Genomic DNA, 24,981 nt, shown 5'->3' on the forward strand with positions numbered 1-24,981 from the left:
CAAATTATATTCTTTGATAATATTGTTGGTTCTTTTATGTTTGAGGAAACTACTGGTCCTCAAGCAAGGAAACTAAATGTAGTCCTGATTCTTGCATCTTATCCACTATTCTGTGAATATTACATCTTCTGTGAACTATTTTCTTTAGCTGCACAGTATGTATATATATATATATATTTAAAGTTGCATTTATTTAAAAATGGGAATTGGACATCATTAACATTATTTCCCAGTCATAGTAATAGAAACTAGCAGCTCCCCATTAAAATCCATTGCTGCATTTATTTATTTTGCTATGTTCTGTTAAAGACCACTAAAATGTTTCCCTACTTTCCATTCCACATATTCACAGAGAGCGCAGAGAGAATTAAACCATGCAAGCTGAGCTCCCATGTCGGTGTTCTCCAATTTTCCTGTCCCCCCGCTCCGTGTATACATAGTGTAAACTAATACAGCTAAACAATATATTTAATATGTATTTAATAATAATAATCAGGTGACCAGGCTTCACTATTGCATGAAGGAGGTCTCTGTACAGAATACAAGGACTCCTTTAACATTAAAAATGGATAAAGTTAAAAGGGACGATCCTGTTCCTGCCTCGTGTATTCAGTAGAACATTAGAGAATGGGTATTAGCCCTTCTACTTACTGCTTTATTGTTGTTTTTCCAATATCCCACTCATCATAAATATTTCTTTAGGCATTAAATATGAACCACACTATGGTTCTTTGTTAATTGTTTTAGCAAAAAAATGATGCGCCTTATATTCTACATGTCATAATTTTGCAGTCGGGTCGGGGGCGGAAGAATGTCTCTGCTGTTCTCAAAACTCCTAAATTAACAAAATAGATTACTCTAAAAACACTTCCTCATTGACTGCCCTCACTTAAGAAGTTGTGGGGGTTTGTTTCCATTTCATTGTTTGTCTGATTCTCTTTTGATGCTTTTTAGAACTGGATCAGAGAGAATATGCTTAAAGAAGGGTGAGCTGTAGGTCAGTGGAAAAAATAACTAAGAGAGAATTTATACTCGGTGTAATCCTCATTGACAAATGTCTGTAGTGATTCTCGATCATCCAGGTCATGATTGTTCAAAGGTGCTTTTCAAAACGTTTGTAAACGTTTCACTTTTGGTTTGCCTTTTGAACAGCACCTTTGGGACCTCAGTGACAAAGTAGACATAGCCTTTTCTTCTCCACGCGGAGAACTCAAAATGTTCCTCCTGGTCCCATTCACAGCCTATTTATGTAAGCAAGACAGAAGAGGGTTTTTCTTTTTCCCCATCTCTGCTTTGCTTTCCCTAAAGTCTTCGCTTTTTTAAAAAAGAAAGAAAATGGGCCTCAAGACCCTTGCCAGAATATTCAGGCAACAATGATGCACAATTGATGGGTTCTTGTCCATCTTGATGGTCCTTCACTTTCAAGGATTTTGCCCTTCCTAGATCCTCACGATATAATTAGAAATATAGGCTGAAGTTGTCCACCATTGCTTGTTGTTTTCTTCCATATTACTCAGTTACTCTGATATTTCTGAGCTAAGCTCATCTTAATATGTTCAAGCTAAGGGGAATGTTGTTACTTGTTCTGACCAGTTTGAAACCTCAAAACATATTTGGCCCTAAAATTAATCAAAGGGATGGGCTCTCCTAGAACTCCTGGCTAATGATGATACCAATGGTCAGACATTATGTGGTGGTTGAATTCCAACTCTAAATGTTTGTCTTCATATTGTCCTGAACCCCAGTCACTTCAGTGGAGTCTGTTAGTTCGCTTGTAACCTTCCAATAACATACAAATAAACCCCCTGCAAGATTTTTATACCTTTTTAGCGCAAATTGTCAGATTTCATAAATTATTGCTACTTGCTGACAGATAACTGTGACTGTAATAGAATTACATATTTAAGCCAGCTGAGGATAAGTGGAATAATAATTGTTCTTTATCTATAACCTTTTGTAGTTTAAATCCAGATTTTATAATTAGTCATTTCTTAAATGCCTTTTGTGACTTGGGCTTGTCTAAGACACTGAGTTTCCCCAGTATTTTTGCCCATTTGACCTGGACCGCCAGCTCCACTTCCATTGTGAGATTTAATGGAAAAGGGAAGCCTGGTGTTGGGAGAACTCACTTCCTTTGGAATAAGCTGCCCCCTGAGGAAATTATGGCTCTCCCCCTCATGGCTTGCAAAATGTTACTGAAGACCTCTGGGAATTGATCACTACAAAATTCCCAACACACCAAATCATGTATTATTAATGTCCATTTTATTAGAAAAGATATTATTTGATTGTATTTTTTATTAACCTAGTTTATTTAATAATTTATATAGCAGTCCATCTCATGTACATCACTGCAGCTGACCATTAAAACAGAGTAAAAACCAAGCAATAATTATAAACATATTTAATATTCTAGGAGATTGAGGTACTCCTTCCCTAGTAGTAATTTAGTGTGAGAAGTTCAGATGGCATCAAAAGGGGATGCACCTACCTTTGATAAAAAGGGAGAATAAAAAATAGGGATTTACTACTCCTTGCATCTTTTACATTTTCCAAGCTTACATAAAATATGCCTTCCAGTTTTTCCCCAGGATAGGCTGTTTGCTACATACAGGACAAGATTTTTTAAAAAAACCTATTAGTACTTTAGCCAAATTCCAATTCAGATCAGAAAAAAATCCTTTCCTTTTCCAGCAAATATATATTTCTCATCCTTTCTTCTTGAAATTTAGTTCACAGAGTGTGATATTTAATGTAGGCAATGGTGTGTGCTGCTCAGAGCTCCTGAAAAAAAGATCTAATTCTAATGCAGTACATTCCCAAGAGAAAATACTGCAAGTGAAATAGGACAAACTTAAGTGCCTGCATGTTAACAGGAGTCTTGCTTTGTTTACCCAAAAGCACTTAAAGTTTATGCATTGTATTTGTAATACTTTCTGATAAACTTCAGATTGAAATTCCAGTAAAATAACTTTGTATTCCCAAAGCTGTCTAAGCTTTTGGCACATAAGAGCCATACTGCATGCCTTCCAGTAATGAAAAAAGCACATTTATTTTGTACTCAAAACAACTCTAAATGTGATTGCAAATCTTTGCAAAAATGAAAAGGCTGCTTGGAAGCTTCAAAGGATTATGCCTATAATCAACATGGAATAAAAACACTGAAGATATCGTGGTACCAAAGGCGAAGTGTCAGCAAAAAGAAGTTACAGTTATCTAGAAGTGCAATTGTTAATGTATGTGGGAGATTTAAAATGTCTTCATGTACAGTAGCTCTTAAAAGAGGATAACATAATGGGAGAACATTATTCAAATAAGAATTACCACTGCCAAGATTTTATCTCTAGGAGTCTGTGGGTGAGTATGTTTCTCCAACTTTGCTCTAGAAGGCTTAATGTGGTGCAACAGGGAAAGGACGTTATCTCAGATTATGTGGTAGGCAATGGAGGTGCAAATAGGTATATAACAGTATTTCTTCTAAGCAAAATTGGGAAGTTGTTGCGGGAATAAGTATTAGTAGATTCTGAAAAAGGACGAGAAAAGTTGCATGATTTGGGTCAATGGACTAAACCATAACTTGGACCTTGAATTAATCTTTACTTTACTTTATTGTCATTGTACATATATGCCAGTTTACACATACAACGAAATTCACATAACACCCAGAGACGAGGCCCAACACACATAACAATCCCCAAACACACCCCCACCAACCAAAAAAATTCCCCGCCCCTAAACCACCCAAGCATCCACACAACAGACCAAGTAGTGCTGTCCAATAGCTCACTGATGGTGACCCTTTAGTTCATTATTGAGTGCAATTATAGCTCTGGGATAAAAGCTATTCAGAAAACATGTGGTCCTAGTTTTAATTGTTCTGTATCTTCTGCCAGAAGGCAACAGTCTAAAAAGATTGTAAGCACGATGGGAAGAGTCTCTGAGAATGTCATGCAACTTCTTCAAACAGCCAGATGTGAAGATGTTCTCCAGGACTGGTACCTGGAGCCCGGTGATATTCTGGACAGTTTTAATGATTCGCTGTAGAGTTTTTTTGTCTGCTGCAGAGCTGCTCCCATACCATGCAAGAATGCCATATGTCAGGACACTCTCAATAATGCTGGGATAGTAGGAAAGAAGTAGATGCTGAGATAGATTTATCTTCCTTAGCATTCTCAGGAAGTACAGCCTCTGCTGTGCCTTCTTCACAAGCATGTTAGCATTCATGGTCCACGAGAGGTCCTCTGAGATATAAATGTCCAGAAATTTAAAACTACCAACCCTCTCCACCTCCTCACCATTTATGTACAATGGTACTCTTCCTCCTGAAGTCAATTATAAGTCAATTATAATATGGCATAGGACAGATTCAGGGAGGAAAGCATCATCCCCCTCATCATTGCATCATTGTAGAATAATTTCTGTCTCTACACAGTTCTTAATGAATGATCTTTTTTTCTCCTCTGCCCTTGGTATTTCTCCTATTTTTCTCCCTGATTTCTCACACAGGACAAGAAACGCAGAAACAGAGAAGCTCATAAAATCTAGTTTTATCAAATGAGATTTCTATTCCATGTACTTTCCATTCATACCCAGTGCCTCCTTGTTGGCATATATGTCATCTGATCAATCCTGTCTGGCCCCTGTTTGCAATTCTCTTTCATAAGTATTTGTCTTTCTATACAAGTATTACAGAAAATGGAGACATAGAATCATAGAGCTGGAAGGGACCTTGGAGGTCTTCTAGTTTAACTCTCTACCCAAGGCAGAAGCCCAGACAAATTGTTGTTCAATCTTTTCTTGAAGATTTCCTGCAACGCAGCACCCACAACTCTGAGAGGCAAGCTGTTTCATTGTAATTGTTCTCACTATCAGGAAGTTTCTCCTTAGTTCCAGTTGGATCTTCCTCTGAGGAGCAGAGCTTCTGCTTTTTGTCCTGCCCTAAGGTGCTTTGGAGAATTAGTAGATCACCTCCTCCTTGTGACAACCCCTCATGTACCAGAAGACAGCTATCATCTTATAAGGGAGATGAGTGGCATTAAAATATAATCAATAAAAACAAATAAATAAATCATGTCATCTCTAATCCTTTTCTTCATTAGGCTAGACTACGGGTGTCAAACTCGACACGTCACATTGCCATCATCACGGAGCTGGGGTGGGCGTGGGCTACGCATGACGCATCCGGCCCATGGGTCACCAATTTGACACCCCTGTACTATACATATCTAGTTCTCTCAATTGTTCATCATATGGTTGAGCCTCTAGATTCCTTATCATCTGTGTTGCTCTTCTCTGCACTCTTTCTAGGGTCTCTGCATCTTTTTTGTATTGTGGCAACCTGAACTAAATGCAATTTTCCAAGTATAGCCTCACTAATGCAGTATAGAGTAGTACTATCACTTATTGTGATCTTGATGCTATCTCTCTGTTGATGCAGCCTAGGACTGCATTGGGGGTTTCTTATCAGCTGCAGCACACTGCTGGTTCATACTTCAATTGCGACATCTAGATCCCTCTCACATTTACTATTGTTGAGCCAGGTGCTGTCTATTCTACACTAGTGTATTTGGTTCTTCCTGCCTTAAGTGCAGGATGTTACTTTTCTCCCACTAAACTGCATCTTGTTGGATAGGGCCTAATGCTCAATTCTGTCAAGATGCAAATTTGATTAGTTCCCTTTCTATCCCGTCATCTAGATCACTTATGAAAATGTCAAACATCACTGGGCCCAAGATAGAACCTTAAGAAACCCCTTTTCATGCTTTCCTCCATGTAAATATAGTTCCATTAAGGATTTCAGGCTGAGTGCAGTTGGTTAGTTGCGAATCCAACTGATGATGATACTATCTATCCCACATTGTTCTATCTTACCAAGAAGTAGGCTGTGCCTACTTTGTCAAATGCCTTTTTGAAATCTAAGAAGATTATATCCACAGCATTTCCCTGATCCACTAATTTAGTTAATCAAAGAAGGCCATAAGATTTGTCTGGCATGATCTGTTTTTAATAAACTCATGCTGGTTTCTAGTGATTGCTTTGTTCATTTCTAGGAGCTCACAAATTTGCAGCTTGATTATCTTTTCTAGGATTTTCACAGGTATTGATGGTAAGCTGGATCCATTTTTCCTCTATCTTGAAGATTGGAATCATATAGCTCTTTTCCAGTCCTGCAGTTCCCCCTTGCCCTTGCTTCAGGAGCTTTGAAAGATTGTTTTCACTGGTTCTGAGATCACATCTTCCAGCTTTTTCAGTACCCTGGGTTGTAAACTGTCTGATTCTGGTGCTTTGAATTTGTCAAAGTTACAAGGTGGTTTTTTTTTTAACCTATTTTGATTTGCATGCCTGTTCTGTGTCTCATTGTGCTGCTTTTGGTAGGTTGGGCTATTTTTTCCTTTTCTTTAAAGACAGGTGCAAAGGAGGAATTAAAGCAGGTCCACTTTCCATCTCCTGCCCATCACCTTCTTGCCAGCTTCTTCCATTAGTAGACATCATTTCCTTAAATTTTTCTTGTTCCTTATGTATTGAAATAAACTTTTTTTGGTTATTTTCAGCATGTGTTCACTCTGAGTCTTAGCCTTCCTGACTGCACCTCTGCAAATTCAGGCTATTTGCTGGTATTCTGTTTTAGTTACATTTCTGTTTCCATTTTTTATACTTGTCCTTCTTGTCCCTCAGTTTGTCAGAGAGCTCTTTGTGCAATCATGCTGGTCTCATCTGGTATCTCTTATTTTTCTTTCTCTGTGGTATTGGTTTTTTTGGGAGGCCTTTAGTATTTTTCTCCAGAGTTTCCCATGCATCCTGATCTGTTTTTCCTTCTAGGATTTTCATCCATGGAATCCTTCCTAATCTTTGTCTTTGTTTGTTGAAGTCAGCTCTCATTACTTTGACTTCATTCAGTTGCCAGTGCTTGCATTACAGTGAATTCTAATATGACACACTCACTTTCCTCCAAAGTTCCTATAACAGCTACTCCCTCAGTCATTTCATCTCTGTTAGTTAGGATTAAGTCCAATACAGCTGACCCTCTAGTTCCCACCTCCACCTGCTGGCTGACAAAGTTGTCAACTACGCACACCAGAAACTTATTCAATCTCCTACTCACTGCAGGGTTTGTTTTCCAGCTGATGACAAGATAGCTGAAGTTCCCCATTACTATAGTGGTGTGTTTTCTGCACACCTCAGCTAACTGATTAATAAAATTAGTTACAATTAGTAAGAACTATTTTATAGAGTAGTGGCTAAATGTAAAATGCTGAATGGATCTTTTTCACATGGTCTCATGTGCTTTCTAGATCTGTGTATAGGTTTGTGTTTATCTTGGAATTATAAAACAAACTCATAATTGTCACCACAGACTCCTTCTCGGTCATTGCAATAATCAAGCCTACCTCATTTGAGTGAGATGATACATGATTGCTATATACCTGTCAGGAACTAGTTACTTGAATGCAGAAGATTCAAAATTTCTTAGGTCAAATATTAGTGTTAATGAATCAATACAATAAAAACATTTTTATAGGTAGATATTGAATAAAATATTTTTGATAGACATTGTATCATCTTAATAATTTGTTGGTAAACAATCCTCCCAACAATTGGACACAATTTGAAAACCAATGGCCCTCTGATTTCAGCCTCTCCTGCGTCACACTGGCTACATCATTTGCCATTTTGCTACGCTTGGAATTTTTTTAATCCGGGTTTCTAGTACTATAGTATAACTGCTGGCAGTCACGAGCTCATATTTGTGGCATTTGGTTCCTTTCTTAAAGGAACATGATTGGCAGCAGGGCTCTGCTGATGCATAAGTGCCAACATTTTCTTTGCTTCTCTTCTCATCTCTTCTTTCCTTCTCTTTCCTCCTTTCAATGGTGTGTCCAGAAAAGGAAGTCAAGCTCCAGCGTACATTTGATGGTGAGCTCCTCCCATAAACTGCCTGTAACCCTGTTTAACCACCATTCTCATGCCATGCACGTCCAGCTTGTGCTCATCACCTCACATAGCATGTTTGGGCAAGGGGAGGCGGTTGGTTGAATGGAGAGACATCTTGCACTTCCAAAAGCTCATGTTCCCACAAAAAGTGGGTACTGAGTAAGAAACAGTCTCCCACATGCTATTACTCTGCCTGCTCTTTGGTGACAAGGCTGTTTTGTTGCAGAAATGCTGTAATGGGCAGTGCTACTTGAAACATCCTTATTGGTAAATTGCCCTGCTCCAGTTTGAACAGTCTTTTCTGGTATGTGGGTGTAGCACTATTGGAAGTTCACAGCTATCATCCACTATTCTTCCAAGAATTTTAAACAAACATCTTGTGGAATTCAACCATTCACATATCTCTCTTCTTCTTCTTCTTCTTTCCCATCAAATTTCAAAATTATAAGGTTGGCATTAATGCCAACATTAGTTGGCATTAATCAAAGTCCATCATTCTTCCTATTCATTTTTTCTTCATATGAATGTGTATTTTCCTTGGGATATGTTGCATACGTAATACAATCAGATGTGAAGAGACAAATCTTTTATTCTATGTCATTTTTGATGCTAAAGCCCTTGCCCCTTTGAGGCTCAATTTGGATGAAATCAACATTGTTGCTTTGTGTTAGCTGAGTATTTAGGATCCTTGCAAGATAGCAGGTATTTTAAAAGCAAGCCACATCAAACGGGACTATTTCAAGAGAAAATCATTCTCAGTCTGTATTTATCATCCATTACTTAGTGACGACAAAGCAAAGTACCTTTTATTGATAAATAATTTTTTTTGTGATCTTGTGTGATTATTTTAATCTCCCTTTTTTTTCTTTATGCACCTTTCTGATATATCAGAAATGTCAGATATGTCTGATATGACACAATACCTGATGTTGAAGCATAAATGACATGTGGGGTTAGCACTTAACTAAACACCCTCCTAGCACAAAGGCAAGACAGGGGACAGTATTATAATTCCTAATTGGTCTTTACTATAGAGATTCGGCCCTTGAGAATGATTCTCAGTTCCTAAAATATTTGATGTCTTTACTCTAAGAAGTGCTAATAATTTTTCTCACTCTCAACATCAGAATAGAAAAAAAAATCTGGTTAAAGGTGAATTCAAGAATGAAAACACACATCGTTTTAAAGGAACTAGTATCATAAAGTTCAAAATGAGAACTGCGGCATTAAGAATGCAAACTCATTAAGAAAGGGTCTGGTAGCCGATTTTCGGGCTAACAATTTTTATGAGCCTTGAGTAAAATTTAATAATTTTAGAAATGCTACCGAAGTTTGAATTTTGGTTGTATCCCCTTCCCTAGTATTGTGAGTCCCATCTTAACTATTTAACACTACTGCACTTGCTGGCTTTTGTCAGTTTGTAATGCCTAGGTATGGCCATGAGTAATGCAGCCACTAAGTGATGACTAGTCAAGAAATATGGTCACAAATATGGTCACATCAAGCCGCAGTAATCCTTCCTGAGTCCAGTGTAGCCTGTAACAAATGCAACTAGCAAAGGGAGAAGCTGGTTGCTGTTTTTATTTCAAGATTTATATGGCTGAACGAGCTCTTTGAGCATGCGCACTTACCTTTCATCAAGGTTATAAGCAAAAACTTGAAATCTTATTTTTCATCCTTCACCCCTTAGGGGTCACTTTCCAAGGGACTAGAGCAGCTTTGGTTTCAGCGTTTGTCCTACAGCCGCATCACCAGTAGAATATCTAGATTGTTCTCCAAACCTAGAAGGCTGAATCTCAAATCAGTGGCTCCAAAATGCGCATCAAAGTTATGATGTGATGGCCCTATCGGATAGTTGGCAAAGAGATTATTTGTTATGCCCTTCTTACTCCTTGGCCCAACTCTTGTCTATATATGTAATTTATTCATAAAAAAAATTCCAGGATCGCATGTGGGTTCCTTTTGGGGACATCAGAGGATTCTACTCCTTTAAAAAAAAAGATTACTAATCATATTTGTAACTTGTAGTTAGAAACAGGTGGATGGGCTCTGGGCAACTTTTCCTTTCAGGGGCTGAGTCTTTTTATTTTTATTTTGTTTTATCTAATTTATATAGCCTCTCATCTCATAAGCCTGTGACTAAGCCGCATACAACAAAACTAACAATTTTAGCAGATAGTTTTCTACATCTGACAGGGGATTCTAATTGAACAACCTATGACATGGCATTTCAGGACAAGATTTGAAGGCTTTATGTGTTCATTACAGGCAAATTGCTAGCCCGAGGCTGGATGAAATTCAGAGCATTTACTCTCCATCTGTTTATAGAGAGGCAGTGCTATCCTGAACTGCATTCATCTGCCTTTTCTTTGTCACGGAAGGGTACTTAATGGCTTGTTTTGCTAAATGCCTGACAGAGAATATGGGCAGCATATTTTATGTTCCTTTTATTGGCACTAACTAAATCTGGTCATATTAGAAACTGCCCATGATAAATATACCTGACAAGGCAGACTGTTCTATCCTTTCCTACCAGATCTTTCTAATATGACAGTGGAATTGAGAACAAACAACATAAATATTGGCGACACTCATAATTTTTGACAGTGACAGTGCAATCTTGGTAGAAATACAGCCACCAAAAGTATGTTGCATTGTGCACAATATCTTGCAACATGCTACCTAGTTCTATTATGAAATGTCTGCAAGAAAACAACCAACAACAGAGAGCACCAAGGACTCCACAAAAGTATCTTCTATCACATTTTGTAAGATTTATTCCATCTGATAGCAGTGAGTCATGGTGGCATCAGCTGTAACAGTTGAGCTGTTCCGATGGAATACTGGCCATATTTTTAATCTTTTAGTGACAGCTCACCAATAAAGCGTATTTGGGAGACCTTTATGACTTGATGCAACTGAGCATTGCATGCTTTAAGGGGTTAAGATGCTTAGGCATTAAGATTAATTAAGTTAAGATGTTCTTCTAGCTTCACACAGAGATGATCCCATTTCACACTTGCACTGTCTACTTTGTGTTTCAACTAAAACCTTGAAGGCACAAGGGGCATGTATTTAGATGAAAAGAATTCTACGTCAAGGAATTTATTTTGAGTACCAGGAATGCATAGAATTCATTGCCATTTTGACAGGCACTTTCAAAAAGTTTTGATGAGCTGTTCATTACATATTTGGGGTAAGTTGAAACCTACTTTTTCCTGTTAAATATGTGGATGATAGAATAATTTGCCAATCTATTGCAAATCATCTAGAGATCTGTCATTAGAGTCACAGCTACTGTCTATGCAGTAAAGCATCAGGTTGCACTTTAAATAGGATCTGAATAAAGTTACCTTTAATCTTCTTGCTTATAGGTTTCCCGAATAGGAACTTCTCAGTACGTAAAAATAATAATCTTACAGCCAGAAATGTCTTAAAGATGTTGATCTTTCGACAACTATTACTTTCTACCAGGAGGTTTGAATTAAGGATACAGTCTTGTAAATTACATATATTTCACAAGACTAGGATATACAGCAATCAGGCCAGTGGTGGGTTCCGCCCGGTACGGCCCGGTACGGCCATACCAGTAGTAACCGGGAACAGCGGCCACCGTACCAGTACAGTTGCTCGTTTGGCCTGCCCGCCCGCCTGCGTTCCATACTGTTTTTAAAGCAACCGGCCAATTGTGCTTGCACGCACAGCTTGCGGTGCCTGCACGACCTCTGACAAGCAACTGGGTGTTGCAGGAGCAGTGGAGTCCGCATGTGTGTGCAGTGCGCCTGCATGACCAGGATGCCCAGCCCCATGCGCAGCGTACTGGTAGCGACAGGAAGAGGAACCTACCACTGAATCAGGCATCAGTTTTGTGCCCAATGATAAAAATACCAATAGGATGAGAATGCTAAATGGATTCTCAGACTTTCTCTCCTCATAATGATAGGGGAATCTCTTCTGGCCCTATGCTGTTGGCATTACTGCCTAGCATTCAGGTTTGTTAGCAATTACTGTATCGATCGTCTTTGACTTGCAACCACAATTGAGCCCAACAACTCTTTTGCTAAGCAACCTGGTCATTAAATGAGTTTCACCTCATTTTATGACCTTTCCTGCCACCATTAAGTGAATCTCTGCGGTTCTTTAGTTAATAACATGCTTGGTAAAGAAATCTGGCTTCCCCATTGACTTTGCTTGTCAGAAGGTCACAAAAGATGACCATTTGGACCCCAGGACACCGCAGCCATCATAAATGTACCAGTTGCCAAGCGCTTGAATTTTGATCACATGACATGGGGATGATGCAGCAGTCATAAGTCACTTTTCAGTGCTGTTTTAACTTCAAACATCACTAAATGAATGGTTGTAAGTCAAAAACTACCAAAATCTGTTACTCACCCTGAGGTTGATTTCTTGTCTGCTGCCATTAGATGGTTATCTGACAGTTGCTTCAAAGACAGACAGATGTCTGCCTGCCCCATTTCTGCTCTAACCAATATATAAATATTTTATGTGATTTGAATGTGGTACTAATGAAAGCATTTGTACCATCTTTGTTTACTAATATTCAATACTATTACCTAATGTTAAAACTTAATTAGATCTCACATTTCAGTTCATGCAGGTTTATGAGGGAGGAAATTGCTCTAGATCAAGGGTGTCAAACTCACATCATCACGGCAACATCACATGACATATTGGGATTTTTTCCCCCTTCGCTAAACTGTGGGCATGGCCCGTGTGTGACTCATCCGGCTCGTGGGCCAGGAGTTTGACTGCTCTAGACATAGCAGAGCTCACATTCATGTAGAGATCCATATTGCTTGAAATGGTGCAAAGGCAGTTAGATTTTCCCAGGTAAACACACCCGTTAGGTACTCAACATTTCCAATCATTCCTTGTAAGTTCTTCTTTCAAGCTCCTTGTCATTCTAGCATCTCCCATCTGGACTCACTATTTTTTAGATATGGTGAGATCAATGCAGAATAGAGAATTCTTCTTAAACACTGTTTTGCATGCAGTCATGCTTTTTAAACACCCAAGCTTACTTTGATTTTTTTTCTTTTTACAATTGATTTTCCAACACCATCTAAGCCAAGAAATGGAGGGTGCTACTTTATTGAGATTAGAGAAGGAAGAGGGGCCTTCTAGCTAAGCAAGGAATGCTGGGTTAGATTGCAGAATTTTATTTTGAATAGGAGGGCATAAAGTGATATAGGATGCCTGTGTTCATAGACACATTTGTTCCTTCACTCATTCTGTATAGAAAGACTCCCTTTCAGATCAGTTAGGAGGGATGCAATGGTGGGTTCCAGCTGGTACAGCCCGGTATGGCCGTACCTGTAGTAGCCGGGAGCAGCTGCGGTGGCTGGTTTGGCCCACTTGCCCGTCCGCGTTCTATACCTGTTTTTAAACCAACCAGCCAATTGCGCAAACGTGCACAGTGTGCGGCACCTGCACAATCTCCAACAAGCAGCTGGGTGTCGCAAGGGCAGTGGAGTGTGCATGCATGCACAGCGCGCGTGCACGAATAGGATGCCCGGCCCCGTGAGTAGCGTACTGGTAGCAACGGGGAGAGGAACCCACCACTGGAGGTATGCAATGTAGCTCACTTATCATATGAAAACCTGCCACGGGGCTCATTCTCTCCTAGATCTCTCCAGACCCTTCCACATTTTGAAGGTTTTCCTGAATGCAGGCAAAAAAAAGTGGATCTCCTTTTTATATCTGTGCCAGGGATACTGACACATTGTAATGTCACATCTTCTAAAGGTGATAAATGAATTTGTATGGAGATCATCCCTATTCATGGTTAATGTTGCGGGGAAAATAAATCTGGCATTTGCTTTTAATAATTAGATTTTAATTTGTGTATCCTGTGAAACAAAGCTAGAACTTTGAGCTTATGAAACAAAACTATTAAAAATACTATTAATGTAATGAAGTTTGCTATACATTTCTACAGACATTTCAGAGAGAACTGATGCATTATCATTTACCATTTCAGCAGAGTTGCAGGGAATATTTTCACAAGAAGCTGAATGCAGCTATCTGTAGTCAATATCCAATCAAATCTTTATTACATCGAAGACCTGAAAAAGTGACCCGTATCAGTAAATCATCTGCATCAGTTAACAGATTGTTGCATGATCAGTAGATGTTAATATAACTTGCAGGAAAAAAATAGTTTTGTTCAGTCCAGTTGTGCTAACTCTCCCCTCCAAATATTTGAAATACATTAAATATATTAAAGCTGTAATCAAAGCAAATTATAAAAACATTATCAATGTAACAATGGATTTTAATGGATATAGTAGTCCAGGATGACTGGGTCAAGGAACGGCTTAAGGTCTCAGATCATACCCAGTCCCTGGTCTTTCTCTGGGAGCTTGTACTCAGAATAGGTTGTGATCAAGTCCACAGGTGGTACAGCATACTTTTTGAGAAGTTGTGATGCATTCCAAAATAGGTGATAATGGTAAAAAGTGTGCAAAGATATCAATATTTAAAAATAGCACAAATTTGTAAACATATTCAAGCACACACACATGCACACGTTTGCACTTTATATTCTTCCTAAGCCCTGTCATTGTTATTGTATGTCCATTAGAGTAGCAGCAATTGCAATAACAACAGGCTATAGTAGTAGGACTGGATTTTGAAATGAAGAGAAAATAACAACGTGCAACAATTTTTTTAAAAAAAATACAGAAGATGTGAACAGAAGCAGCAAATTGTTGGATGGAGCATTTGGTCAACAAACTGGCATTTCTACAGATCAGGGCCAATCCACTATCATCACTACTTCTGATTATCCTCATTATTAGCCTGCCATATTATGGAATCACCACAGAAGGGCGAATTCTTTACTTTGATCTCATTCTGTGATGTTTTACCAGTAATCATGCTGTATTGGGGAACAGGACTCGGGAGTTGGAGGGGCCTCCTTCACTGTCACTTTTACTTCCTTAGTTAGAATTCAGCCTAAAAGGAAGGGAACCAGCTAGTGGCCTACTGGTAGGTTTCCATCCAGCTGTGCTCTTAGAATCTGTTCCCAAGCTATTTCATTTTCCCTGTTTCTATCTCCAGGTCTTTGTCTTAACACCAAACTACAATAAAACTAGCAGTAATTTTTTTTAATCTCTCAGATATTCTCAGTATGTGTAGAAAAAGAACAGGGTGTCCTTGCTCTCTATAATAGCCCTCCAGAACTTCTCTCAAGGGCTTCCCTCAATGGGGGGGGGGTCCTTTTAGGGTGAACTGATGGGGCAGTCTGGGGCAGAGGCATCTTGGCTAGGAAAGCTGGATGAGCAGTGCTGCCCAAGATACCAGGAGTCACTTGGGAGCCCTGAGGCATGATGAATTAAGGAGGGAGGGAGGGAAGCATGGGCCAAGTGTGGGGTCCCGCCTTGTTCGAGGGAGGGCTGGCGTTAACATCCAGGTAGAGTTCATTTCCAGCACCAATTCCAGGGAGCTCATTCTAGGAAGGAAGCTTTTTCTAGATTTGGTTCTTCAAGAGGAGGCAGGTATTTGGAAAGGTTGCAGATTTGAGAGGTCAGGTCCTATGCATCCTCTGTCCTCCCTGTTCCTTTCGTAATACTGGAGCAACAGATATGTTTATTTTCTATAGGTAGTTCTTGCTTAACAATCATTTGCTTAGAGACCATTCAAAATTATGACAGTGCTGAACAAATGTTAGTTAAGACTAGTCCTTGAGGCTGTAGCCATTGTAGTGCTGTCAAATCAAAATGCTGGTGCTTGGTTGCCCACCTGACTGTGCAACTGCCCCCACTCGTTTAATCTTCAGCCATGGCCCCGTCCCCCTGCCGACCTTCACTGCCTTCTTCCTCTGGTCCTGCTGAAGCACGCCCGGCTGGGGTCCTGGCTGGCTTTTAATAGTGGAGTGCAGCCAAAAGGGCAGAGATGGTGGGGGGAGGGAGATAAGTGGGGGAGTTGAAGCAGAGGCAAGCAAGACAAAGTGGGAGAGGCAACAGGATGGAGCCATCAGTTTGTGCAGGGAAGGAGAAACAGGCATGAAGGCCTCACCAACAGCCCCAATGAGGACTAGTGGAACTGGTGGTGTTAAGCAGTGTGGCCGCACGACATTTCGCCTAACGACTGTTTCCTCCGGGGTGAAAATTCTGGTTCTAATTATGGGTGTTTAAGTGAGGACTAACTGTAGAGGGCATTGTGTTTTCTGTTTTACATTATTACTATTCACAGCACTGCTCTTAAATATTTGAGAAATTCATAACAATATTGCTTTTTATGTCACTGTATTTGAAAAGCTTTACAGTGGGGAGTTGGCCTTGGTACCTCTTGAAATGTACAGTTGCAAAGAAGAAGATCTGGAAGAACCTTGATTCTGTCACAGCACACACATCCCGGTCCCCCAAAAAGAGCACGATCTTTTTTGCTTTTTACTTAGAGGGTGTTATTTTGTCATGCATTTATTATAGGTATTGTAAGGAGCTGTTTGTGATTCCTGTAGTCCAGCCCTCGATGGGGCTAGAACCACTTAGTTCTACTGAATGCAACAGGTTTTCAGGCCTGGTTACAGGCTGGTGCAATGCAAATTTGTTCTGTAACTTTCAGCTGAGCAATGAAACCTCCCTTTTCGGTATTAAGTCTTACAGGTGAACCTGAAGGTGCCTTGGCTCACTTGCTAACTTCTTCTTACAAAGTGCACATCTGGATCTGCCCAGCTGACTGCGCTTCATCTAAATATGTTCCTTTTTCTTAATTCCTCCACCCATTGTTTGATTTAAGTCTGTCTGGGGCACTCATTTTCCTCCATAGACTTTGGGCCAACCGTCATTTTCCATCTCCTGCTCCTTCCTATTCCCCATCCTGTCTAACTTTCTGGCGTGATCTGTGGGAGGTGATAAATAAAGTCATGCTTGTTGTCGTCCTCCAGCTCTCTTCTCTCCTAGGGTTGATTTGGGAAGGGGCTGAACTGATTTTTAGCAATCAATGTCATGCTGTTATGATTACTGCCCAAGGAGGGGCAGAGCTAAAACTAAACCATCTGTTTTTCTGTCTTAGCCACAGACCAACAACAAAGCCAGTGTAGTAAGCCCAGCAAAAGAAACGCCCCCAGTGCAGATGTCCATGGTATCTTTCCCAACCGTTTCTTTCTCCTTGCTTCATTTTTGGTCCTTCCCCTTGGCCAGAATGCTGCCTGTGTTGCTCTTTTGTTTTGGCTTAGTTCTGTCTGCACGCCCAACCATTATCCCAACTTCCTTGCCAGTTGGAGGTACAAAGTGCTCTTGGTGTCCGTACATGGGTCCTGCAGCTTGGCCAGACCGAAGGAGGCGGAAGCAGAGTGACCATCAGCATCCAGTCTCCAAGGAAGGAAGGAATGGAAAACTCTTCTGTGATCTGATTTGCACAGGGTTTTTCGCTACTCCCCACTAACACTCTTGCCGAGGGCCACCCATTCCGTAAGGCAGTGGAAAGGCCCTTCTGCTGGTTGTCCTTAAAAATTGAGTGGTAGCCTTATGCAGGATCTGATGGGGAAACGTGAGGGCATTATGGCCCCGAGTCATACTGCTGACGAGGGGGCACCCGAGGGCCCCAGGGGAACAAAACTGGATAAGGACAAGCCTCTCCATAATAATTCAGGAATGAGGGCCAGTGTAAGAAGTTAGTGGGATTCTTAGAGACTGGATAGTTGCTTTTCATTCTCTGTAATGCTTTTTCCCCTCTTGGGATATTTCATAATTTGAATTCCCACCCACACCCACACACACACACACAGTGTGTCCCGTAATGCACTGGCTTTAAAAGAGTTGCTTTTAAGTTACTTAGCTGTCTTCTTCTCTTTGCCTTGAAATCATCCCATCTTGGCAACTCCATTTGAATCTGACGTGAAATTTTGCCTATTCTCTGTATAGTTCTCTGCTGTAGCATATATGGGTGCCTTTGTCGCCCATTGTGTGGGAAATTATGAATGTCCCTGTAGAGAGAGAAATAATGCCAGAAAGCTCTGTGGGGAAGACATGGAGACAAAGCTACATGTTCTGCCTCTTTATTCTGAGTGAAATTTTAAGTGGACATTTTCTTTTATTTAATGAATTACATCACTTTGCCCAAACTTTTTTCTTGATAGCTGTAATGAGCTTTCAGATGAAATGTATAGATTTTTAGAATATGGAGAAATACACGTGGCTTTGTCTCCTAGAAAATGTAGGTATTAGTGGGTCTTTTTGAAGAATTTTTGGGCTCTCCCAAGGAGTGATCTGTGTATATCTGTTATCCGCTCATACCATCCTCAAGATAGAAATCTTGTGCTTTGTTCTTGTTTGTTATTTTGCTTTCCCAACAGATACTGCACAGAGAAGGAAACATGCTTTGAACTAGAATCTGATTCTTTATTTCTGTCCTCTTTCAATTAGGAACCACAAACTACGGTTGTCCACAATGCTAATGATGGCATAAAGGTAAGGTGAAGTTCACAAAAGACCTCCTTAATTGCAAACTGGCCTCTTCCTTATCCTTTAAAGTTGCATGTGTTATATAGGATTTACATCAGCCAAAGTTATACTTAATTAATTCTATAAACCTGCTAGAAGAGATGTTCAGCAAGTTTTCCCTGAGCCCTATGCTGTCTAACTGCCTTACTTCATTTATTAGATAACTGGCATTCAAAAAAATCCATTTTATTTTGAAATATACCTATATTTATGGATGATTTGGACATTTCATTAAGAGATTTCGCATTGTCATTTTTGATACAGAAATTATAACACAAACAAATACAAAACTTATTGAACATTTTTTTATACTGCATTTTGATGCTTGGCACAAAAGTGATACAAAATACAACTTTTGCTACAAATTACAAATTAGGTATGGTGTTTCTCATCATATGCAGTTTCAATATAACTTCTCTTCCTGACCATGTTTTCTTTTATTATTTAAGCTTTCTTTTAATTGTAAACTTTGTTCCATTTGAGCCTGAGAGTTATCCCATATTTGCAGTAATAGCTTGTAGTAGCTTGTAGTAGGAATTTTTTTTAAAGAAATCAATCTAAGATTACAGAAGACATTCCATAATCTATCTGTAATTTACTGTGGCTTGGAGATGTTGAGAGGCCTGTGTAATGAGGAAAGGGACAATAAAAAATTAGTTGTGGAATTTCAAGGTAGTATTTAGAGTAAGACTGCATCAAATGGCTGAAAGTTACCAAATGTCCATTTTTTCCCCTTCTTGTCTGCTTTTCTTGAAGAAGTCTGCTTGTCTTGTAAATGCTGATGTTTCTATTTTGCAGGGTTCTACAGAGAGCTGCAATACCACAACTGAAGATGAAGATTTGAAAGGTACTTACAGCTTAATAGCAAATAGAGAAGAGATTGCAGGGTTATTGGCAAAGCAGCTTTTTTCCATGCCACCCTCTGTGCATAAAAAAGTGGATTTACCCCCTTTAAAGGAATAAGACGTAATTTCTGTCTTCCGGATTTGCTGGTTTACCGACTGGGCATATTATTATTGTGGTTGGTTGCACAGTCAGTCAGATGTTTAAACTGGGTTTGACATTTTTATCTTCCTATTGAGTCCTTCCCAAGGATCTGAGATATTGTTATTTATTAAATTTGCACACCGCCTGACTCCCAGCAACCCTGGGTGCTTTGCAACTGTTAAAGACATTTAACACAAAAGCACAGGAGGCAAAAGAACAGTGATGGTTAAGAAAACACAAACACATATTTCTGTACGTATGTAAACAACCTCATCATTGTTCTCATTTCTTTTATCTAACTATTTAGGAATCTTATTGAATCTTGCAAGTAGTTTATGGGAAAACAGATTTGCAGAATTTCTATGCAATGTGTAAAAACTACAAGATGAACTATTCACAGTTCAAGCTGCCACCGTAGGAAAACATTAATTTCCATTATTTACAGCAGGTCATAATGAGTCCTTTAAACTGACCTCAACTGACTGACTAGAATTGAAGGAGAGTACTTGCATTGTTCTGTATGGTGTGATGTTTCTGGAGAGTTCTTACATCAAACCTTTCCTGCTTATCTATCAAGGCAGGCCCCTCCTCACTTGTGGAATCACATCTCCAGTCATACCTCCAATGCAAAAATCTGGATGACCACAGGATGGCAGCACAGGGTCATAAAAGTGCAAATGCATTGTTGCTCCCTAATGGGTAACAAGGTTGTACTAATTGCACTGTTTGCCTTGTTTTCCCTTGTCTTTTGAAAAAGTGGTAGGGTGGGGAGTGGGCAGCATACAGAGTTCGTAGTATTTTACTCCAAGTGACCAAAATCCTTTATGTGTAAACAGAAGACTAGATTGAGGGTCAGCCTGTTTTGAAAAAAATGCACACCTCCTGAAACAGCAGCATTGAAACACACCTGGGAATCGTTGTCTACGTTACTCATTTATGAGAAGGTCATCTTCGACAGTGCTTACCTATACTTTGGTTCCCATCCGTCTTGGCCACTGTAATGCGCTGAACATTGAGCTACATTAGTAAAGTCACAATAAGTGGCTATATTATTATATGATATTAAAAAATCTGAAGTGATGGGCAAATTGGGTATAATGAAGTGTTATTACTGTTTTTAAGGCGAAAAAATGACTCATGGGATGCCTGGCACAGGAGCCATTTCCCCCCTTATGAAGGATGTGTGGTGGTGGAACGCAGTGTTACTGCATTTGGGGAAGCATCATCTTCATATTGTACTTGTGAATTGCCTCTCTGTGGGATAATTAAAAATGAGACCTAAGCTGAGACAATTTCTTAGTTTCACTTTACATAATTATCAAAAGGCACCATGTTTGATCTTTCAAGGCTTTTACTTCAGGAACCTAAACAGGAAACTCCCAAGACTCAGAATCAAAAAAGTGAAGTGATCTTTAAATTTATTTGACCAACTTCTAACCTGACTAAGCTTAATTTATAAAAGACAGTTTCTATACTGTCAATTTTTTGTTTCTGCCTCCAGAAACATAACCACTAGACCAGTACTTATTTCGTTGGCAATTTTAAGAGGCATGGACTTGAAGTCTGCACTGTCTGAAAAGTAATACAAAACTGTTATTTAAAGACGTTTCCTTGGACTTGATGAAATAAAGCATAGCTTTCTTGAGTCAACAGAAAAATCTTCCTGGCTATGCCTTGCAGATTAGCCATTACAGTATTTTTCGGAGTATAAGATGCACCTCTGCCCCCCCCCCAAGAGGGTGAAAATCTGGGTGCGTCTTATACACTGAATATAGCATTTTTTGCCTCCCGAAACCCCGCCCTGTGCATTCCATTTTTTTGCAAACATGGATGCGCAGAGGGTTTAGGAGGCCTGCAAAGTGCTCCTGGGAACTGGGGGAGGGGCAGAAACAGGTGAAAATGGGCCCGGCCTCCCAAGCCCGTTGGAGCACTCTGCAGACCTTACAAACTCTGCACACCCTGTTTTTTGCGTAAAATGGGCCCATTTTCACAAAAAACAAAGTATATAAGTATAATTCACGAGATATGTTCTTGTTCTTGTCTGGTTTGGCAGCCATCAAAGTGCATATAGGGATAGCAAAGAGAAAACAGTTTTTAATGTAAAAGGTGGCTTAGTATTTGGCTGTCATTCTGTAGAGATTTTTGGTGACATCAAAAAGTAGTAGAAGTAGATACTGAAGTAGATACTAAGAGGTATTAGGAGGAATGAAAGGGACAGAGATACATGAAAACTTGTTTGGTCAATCTGCTTTCTCAGTCAGGTAGTCCCAAATGTGGCAGTTGTGAAGACAGGAGATTGTTTGTTTCTAGCATGAAAATTAGGTGGGAAAAGCACGGAGAGTTGCCTAGTGGGCACTTAGTATTTTTTTATCTTTGCTCATTAGGACAGAGGAAGCATCTAATTGAATTAGAAGAGTAGCATTATGCTTGCTGCATTTGTAACTCACTTTTTTTCCATGACACTCAAAGTAGCCTTGATCAGATCCCCAACCTACTGAAATTCAGTCTAATTGCTTACTCAAAAATTGTTATATGAGGCATGGATGTAATGATCTGGCCTTCTTACAATGCCCTCTCCAACTTATTGATTGGTTTAATAAGAAAATATTGATTTGGGGACAAGATCTGACACTTTCCTTGCTGAAATTGGCATTTTTAAAAACTCCAAATAATTGCAGTGTCTTTTGTTTCCTCCTAAATGTCTGGAAATGATGCTCCTGGGCCAGACAAATAACTTCTGCCCAGCAGTAGTTTTGATTGTATCATGGACTCCATGGAATATTTTATTCTACACCTTGTGTCTCATGTAGTTCTCAGAGTCAGTGCATCAAAAGAGTGGATCTCTTTGAAAAGATACTTGCAGTGTCTCTCCAGTGGGGAAGGTGTTCCAGAAATCCATCAAAGAATGGCCCTGGAGCTGCTTTTATCCAGGAGCAGTAGGTGCTCTGGGATTTTGTCGTATGTGAATGGGTGTGGATTTGTATTTTCAGTGCAATTCTTATCCTGCTTTCTGCTTTTATTTTTATTTTAATGCTTGCGTTTGTTTTGCAGCTACTGCCACACTGTCTTATGAAGAGAAGCTTCTTGCCTGGGATAGCCCAGGGCAAACAGTGGAGTTGGATCGTGCTCAGTCGGAGCCTGTCCTAACTCCAGTAGTCCCATTTGCATTTAACAGTCTATCATGTAAGTTAGCTGTTAATTAGCAGTAGTAGCAGGTAGAGAAATAGTAGTAGTGCTTTACGTCTCTTATTTAACACTTCCCCTTCTTATTTTTCTATTCCTACCTTTCTTTCCTATCTTCCTGTAGCAGTTACCACTTTCTGCTTGAATTAATTAGTTAGGAAAGTAGAACTGTTCATTACTAAGTGACCTCCATTCCTAGAAAACTGTCATGTGCCACACCTACCTGCATTCCCTTACATTTCAGCCTGGGATAAGTCATTGACCAATTGAACATGTTGACCAAGAGTTATAGACAAAAATGTACATGCAAATGTGAACAAAAATGCTAAGAAAGTAAAGCATCTGTTAACACGGTCAATTGTAGCAAATTAGCATCTGTTCTAGAATTATCAGATAACTTTTCCTCAAACATTCTTCTCCTTTCAGCTGCTTACAATGGGCTTTCAAAGGGCATTTATATGTAAGCTTGCCATACCATGAAGAAGGGACGGCACAAAAGCATATGAGAAATTGTAGCCGTTTCCTCTGTCAAGCAGTGATAAAGTGTCCCTTGTGGAATCTTCCTGCATATTTAGTTGTAAGCTGAAGTGGGAACATCCTTGCCAAGCCATAGGATGGGAACTGAATCAGTTGGGCCATCTTTCTTCGTTGTCCTTTCTACCTACTTTTATCACCACGAAAACCTAAATGATAAGAGAAACTGTTCTTCTGCACTAAGTTCTTTGCAAGTCTCATTGAAATCATTAAGATTGTTTATTTTGTTTATCTAATGATCAACAGAAAGCAAGCTTATACGTTACTGTCCATTATCCATGATGATTACTGCACTCCACTGGGTTTTAAAAGCTTTATGTTTATACTGTCATGTTTGCTTCAGTCCAAGATCATAATAAAGTATTCATCATCACTGAATCTTCCTTCTAACAACAAAGATCAAAATGTTTTCCCAGCAGATAAAGATAGAAACTCAGATGTCCAAGAAATATTTGCTTAGAAATAGGACACTTACACATGAGAGAATGCTTTCCCAAACAAGCTCACTCCTCTAGAGTTGCGGTTTTATTGAGGTTGTAGTGGAATACTCAAATCAAGTTGTTTCAAGGCTGAGTAAAGACAGATGGTGGGCTGATAGACTGATGATAGGCTGATAGGCCATCATTGGATACTTGTTTTCTGTACAGACATAAAATGACCAAGGTAATCCATAAAAGAGGTTTATCCAATATTTCGGGTAGCCAAGCTGCATATGAGTCTCCACATAAATTAAAAAGATTCCAGGGCTTCAAGAGTGTTCAAGAACAGGTCTCCAAAATTTAGACTGAGTTGCCACTACAGGTTCAAGTCACAGTACTAACAAATCTATCTACCATATAGCAGGCATTGGAAGATATGAACTCTAAATATATTTGTTGCAGCAGAAATATTATTATTGCCATTTTGGCTAGAAAAAAGCAGAATTTCATTTGAAAGTTTATGGGCCTGATAGTGATATGTGTCTGCTGTTAATATCAAGTTGCCAAGACTTGGAAAGTTGCACCCAAGTATTTGAATATAAATATATTTTGTTTACTGTGACATGGGGCTATGGAAAAATGCCTTAGTTAAGTAGGAAAGAGGAAAAAATAGATTATTGGAAAGTACAATGTGACGTTTCTTTCTCATTGGTTGAGATGTTTAATCTATTTGGGCACAATTTAGTAGCTGGCATGTGTACAATCTGTTGACAATGTTTGTTGTTTTATTGATGCTAAGCACAACAAAAGTAGCAATTGGCCAAAAATAATGTATTGCTCAGTATATGAACTTAGAAAGTGCTACTTCGTCCATACCTTCTGTTTGTGCCACCCATTCAGATCTAACTGCCCATAGAATGACGAACACAATAGGCCTTTTAATCCATTCTAGCACAAATGGTTTAATGTATTGATTAGCTAAAGGAACAGAGTGACCAGTATACAAATGATTAGGCTTTGATTCCATGGCTTCAAGCTCAAGGTTTCCACAAAAGCAAGGAGCTTGGTTACGCAAACTCTTGGAAGGGAACCAGGAAAAACTTTGGTAAGGATTAAGGATGTCATGGACATTTTGCTGTCCGACTTCAGGAAAAATTAACAGACATGAGATAAACTGCACATATCTGCTTTTACAAAAGCATTGGATGGAATTGCATGTTTTTTGTAAGAGGAGCATAGCATAATATATAATGCATTGCACCAATGGATATCATTCAGAAGACTTTAAAGTGAAGGCAGAGTTGTTTTTGCTCATTAATGAACAATAGCATAGCGTACTTTCTGTTATCGTCCACATGACATGTCTGTAAACATTCAAGGCTTACAGATGAACCTGTTTTTTGAAGCTATTTATTTCTGTCATGGAGGAAATCAGAAACAGATATTAAATATAC

The 24,981-nt window shown here is 39.4% G+C and overlaps 1 protein-coding gene across 17 annotated transcripts in view; it reads left to right on the top strand.

The window, feature by feature from the left end:
• CAMK2G (calcium/calmodulin dependent protein kinase II gamma) overlaps positions 1 to 24,981 on the top strand; it is a gene marked incomplete at its 5' end in the record, with an annotated part of 203,221 nt that overhangs the window by 166,567 nt on the left and 11,673 nt on the right. For 3 of the 17 annotated variants that reach the window (XM_081954526.1, XM_081954535.1, XM_081954537.1), the window contains 5 exons: positions 7,882 to 7,914; positions 16,975 to 17,043; positions 18,327 to 18,371; positions 19,203 to 19,251; positions 22,443 to 22,574. In XM_081954526.1, coding sequence (XP_081810652.1) covers positions 7,882 to 7,914; positions 16,975 to 17,043; positions 18,327 to 18,371; positions 19,203 to 19,251; positions 22,443 to 22,574 — 328 coding nt within the window. The remainder of the gene's footprint in view (positions 1 to 7,881; positions 7,915 to 16,974; positions 17,044 to 18,326; positions 18,372 to 19,202; positions 19,252 to 22,442; positions 22,575 to 24,981) is intronic. The other 14 variants (XM_081954541.1, XM_081954529.1, XM_081954538.1 and 11 more) reach the window with 7 other exon arrangements.

This window comes from Natrix helvetica, assembly GCF_964273705.1.
Source record: "Natrix helvetica genome assembly, chromosome: 5".
NCBI lineage: Eukaryota > Metazoa > Chordata > Lepidosauria > Squamata > Natricidae > Natrix > Natrix helvetica.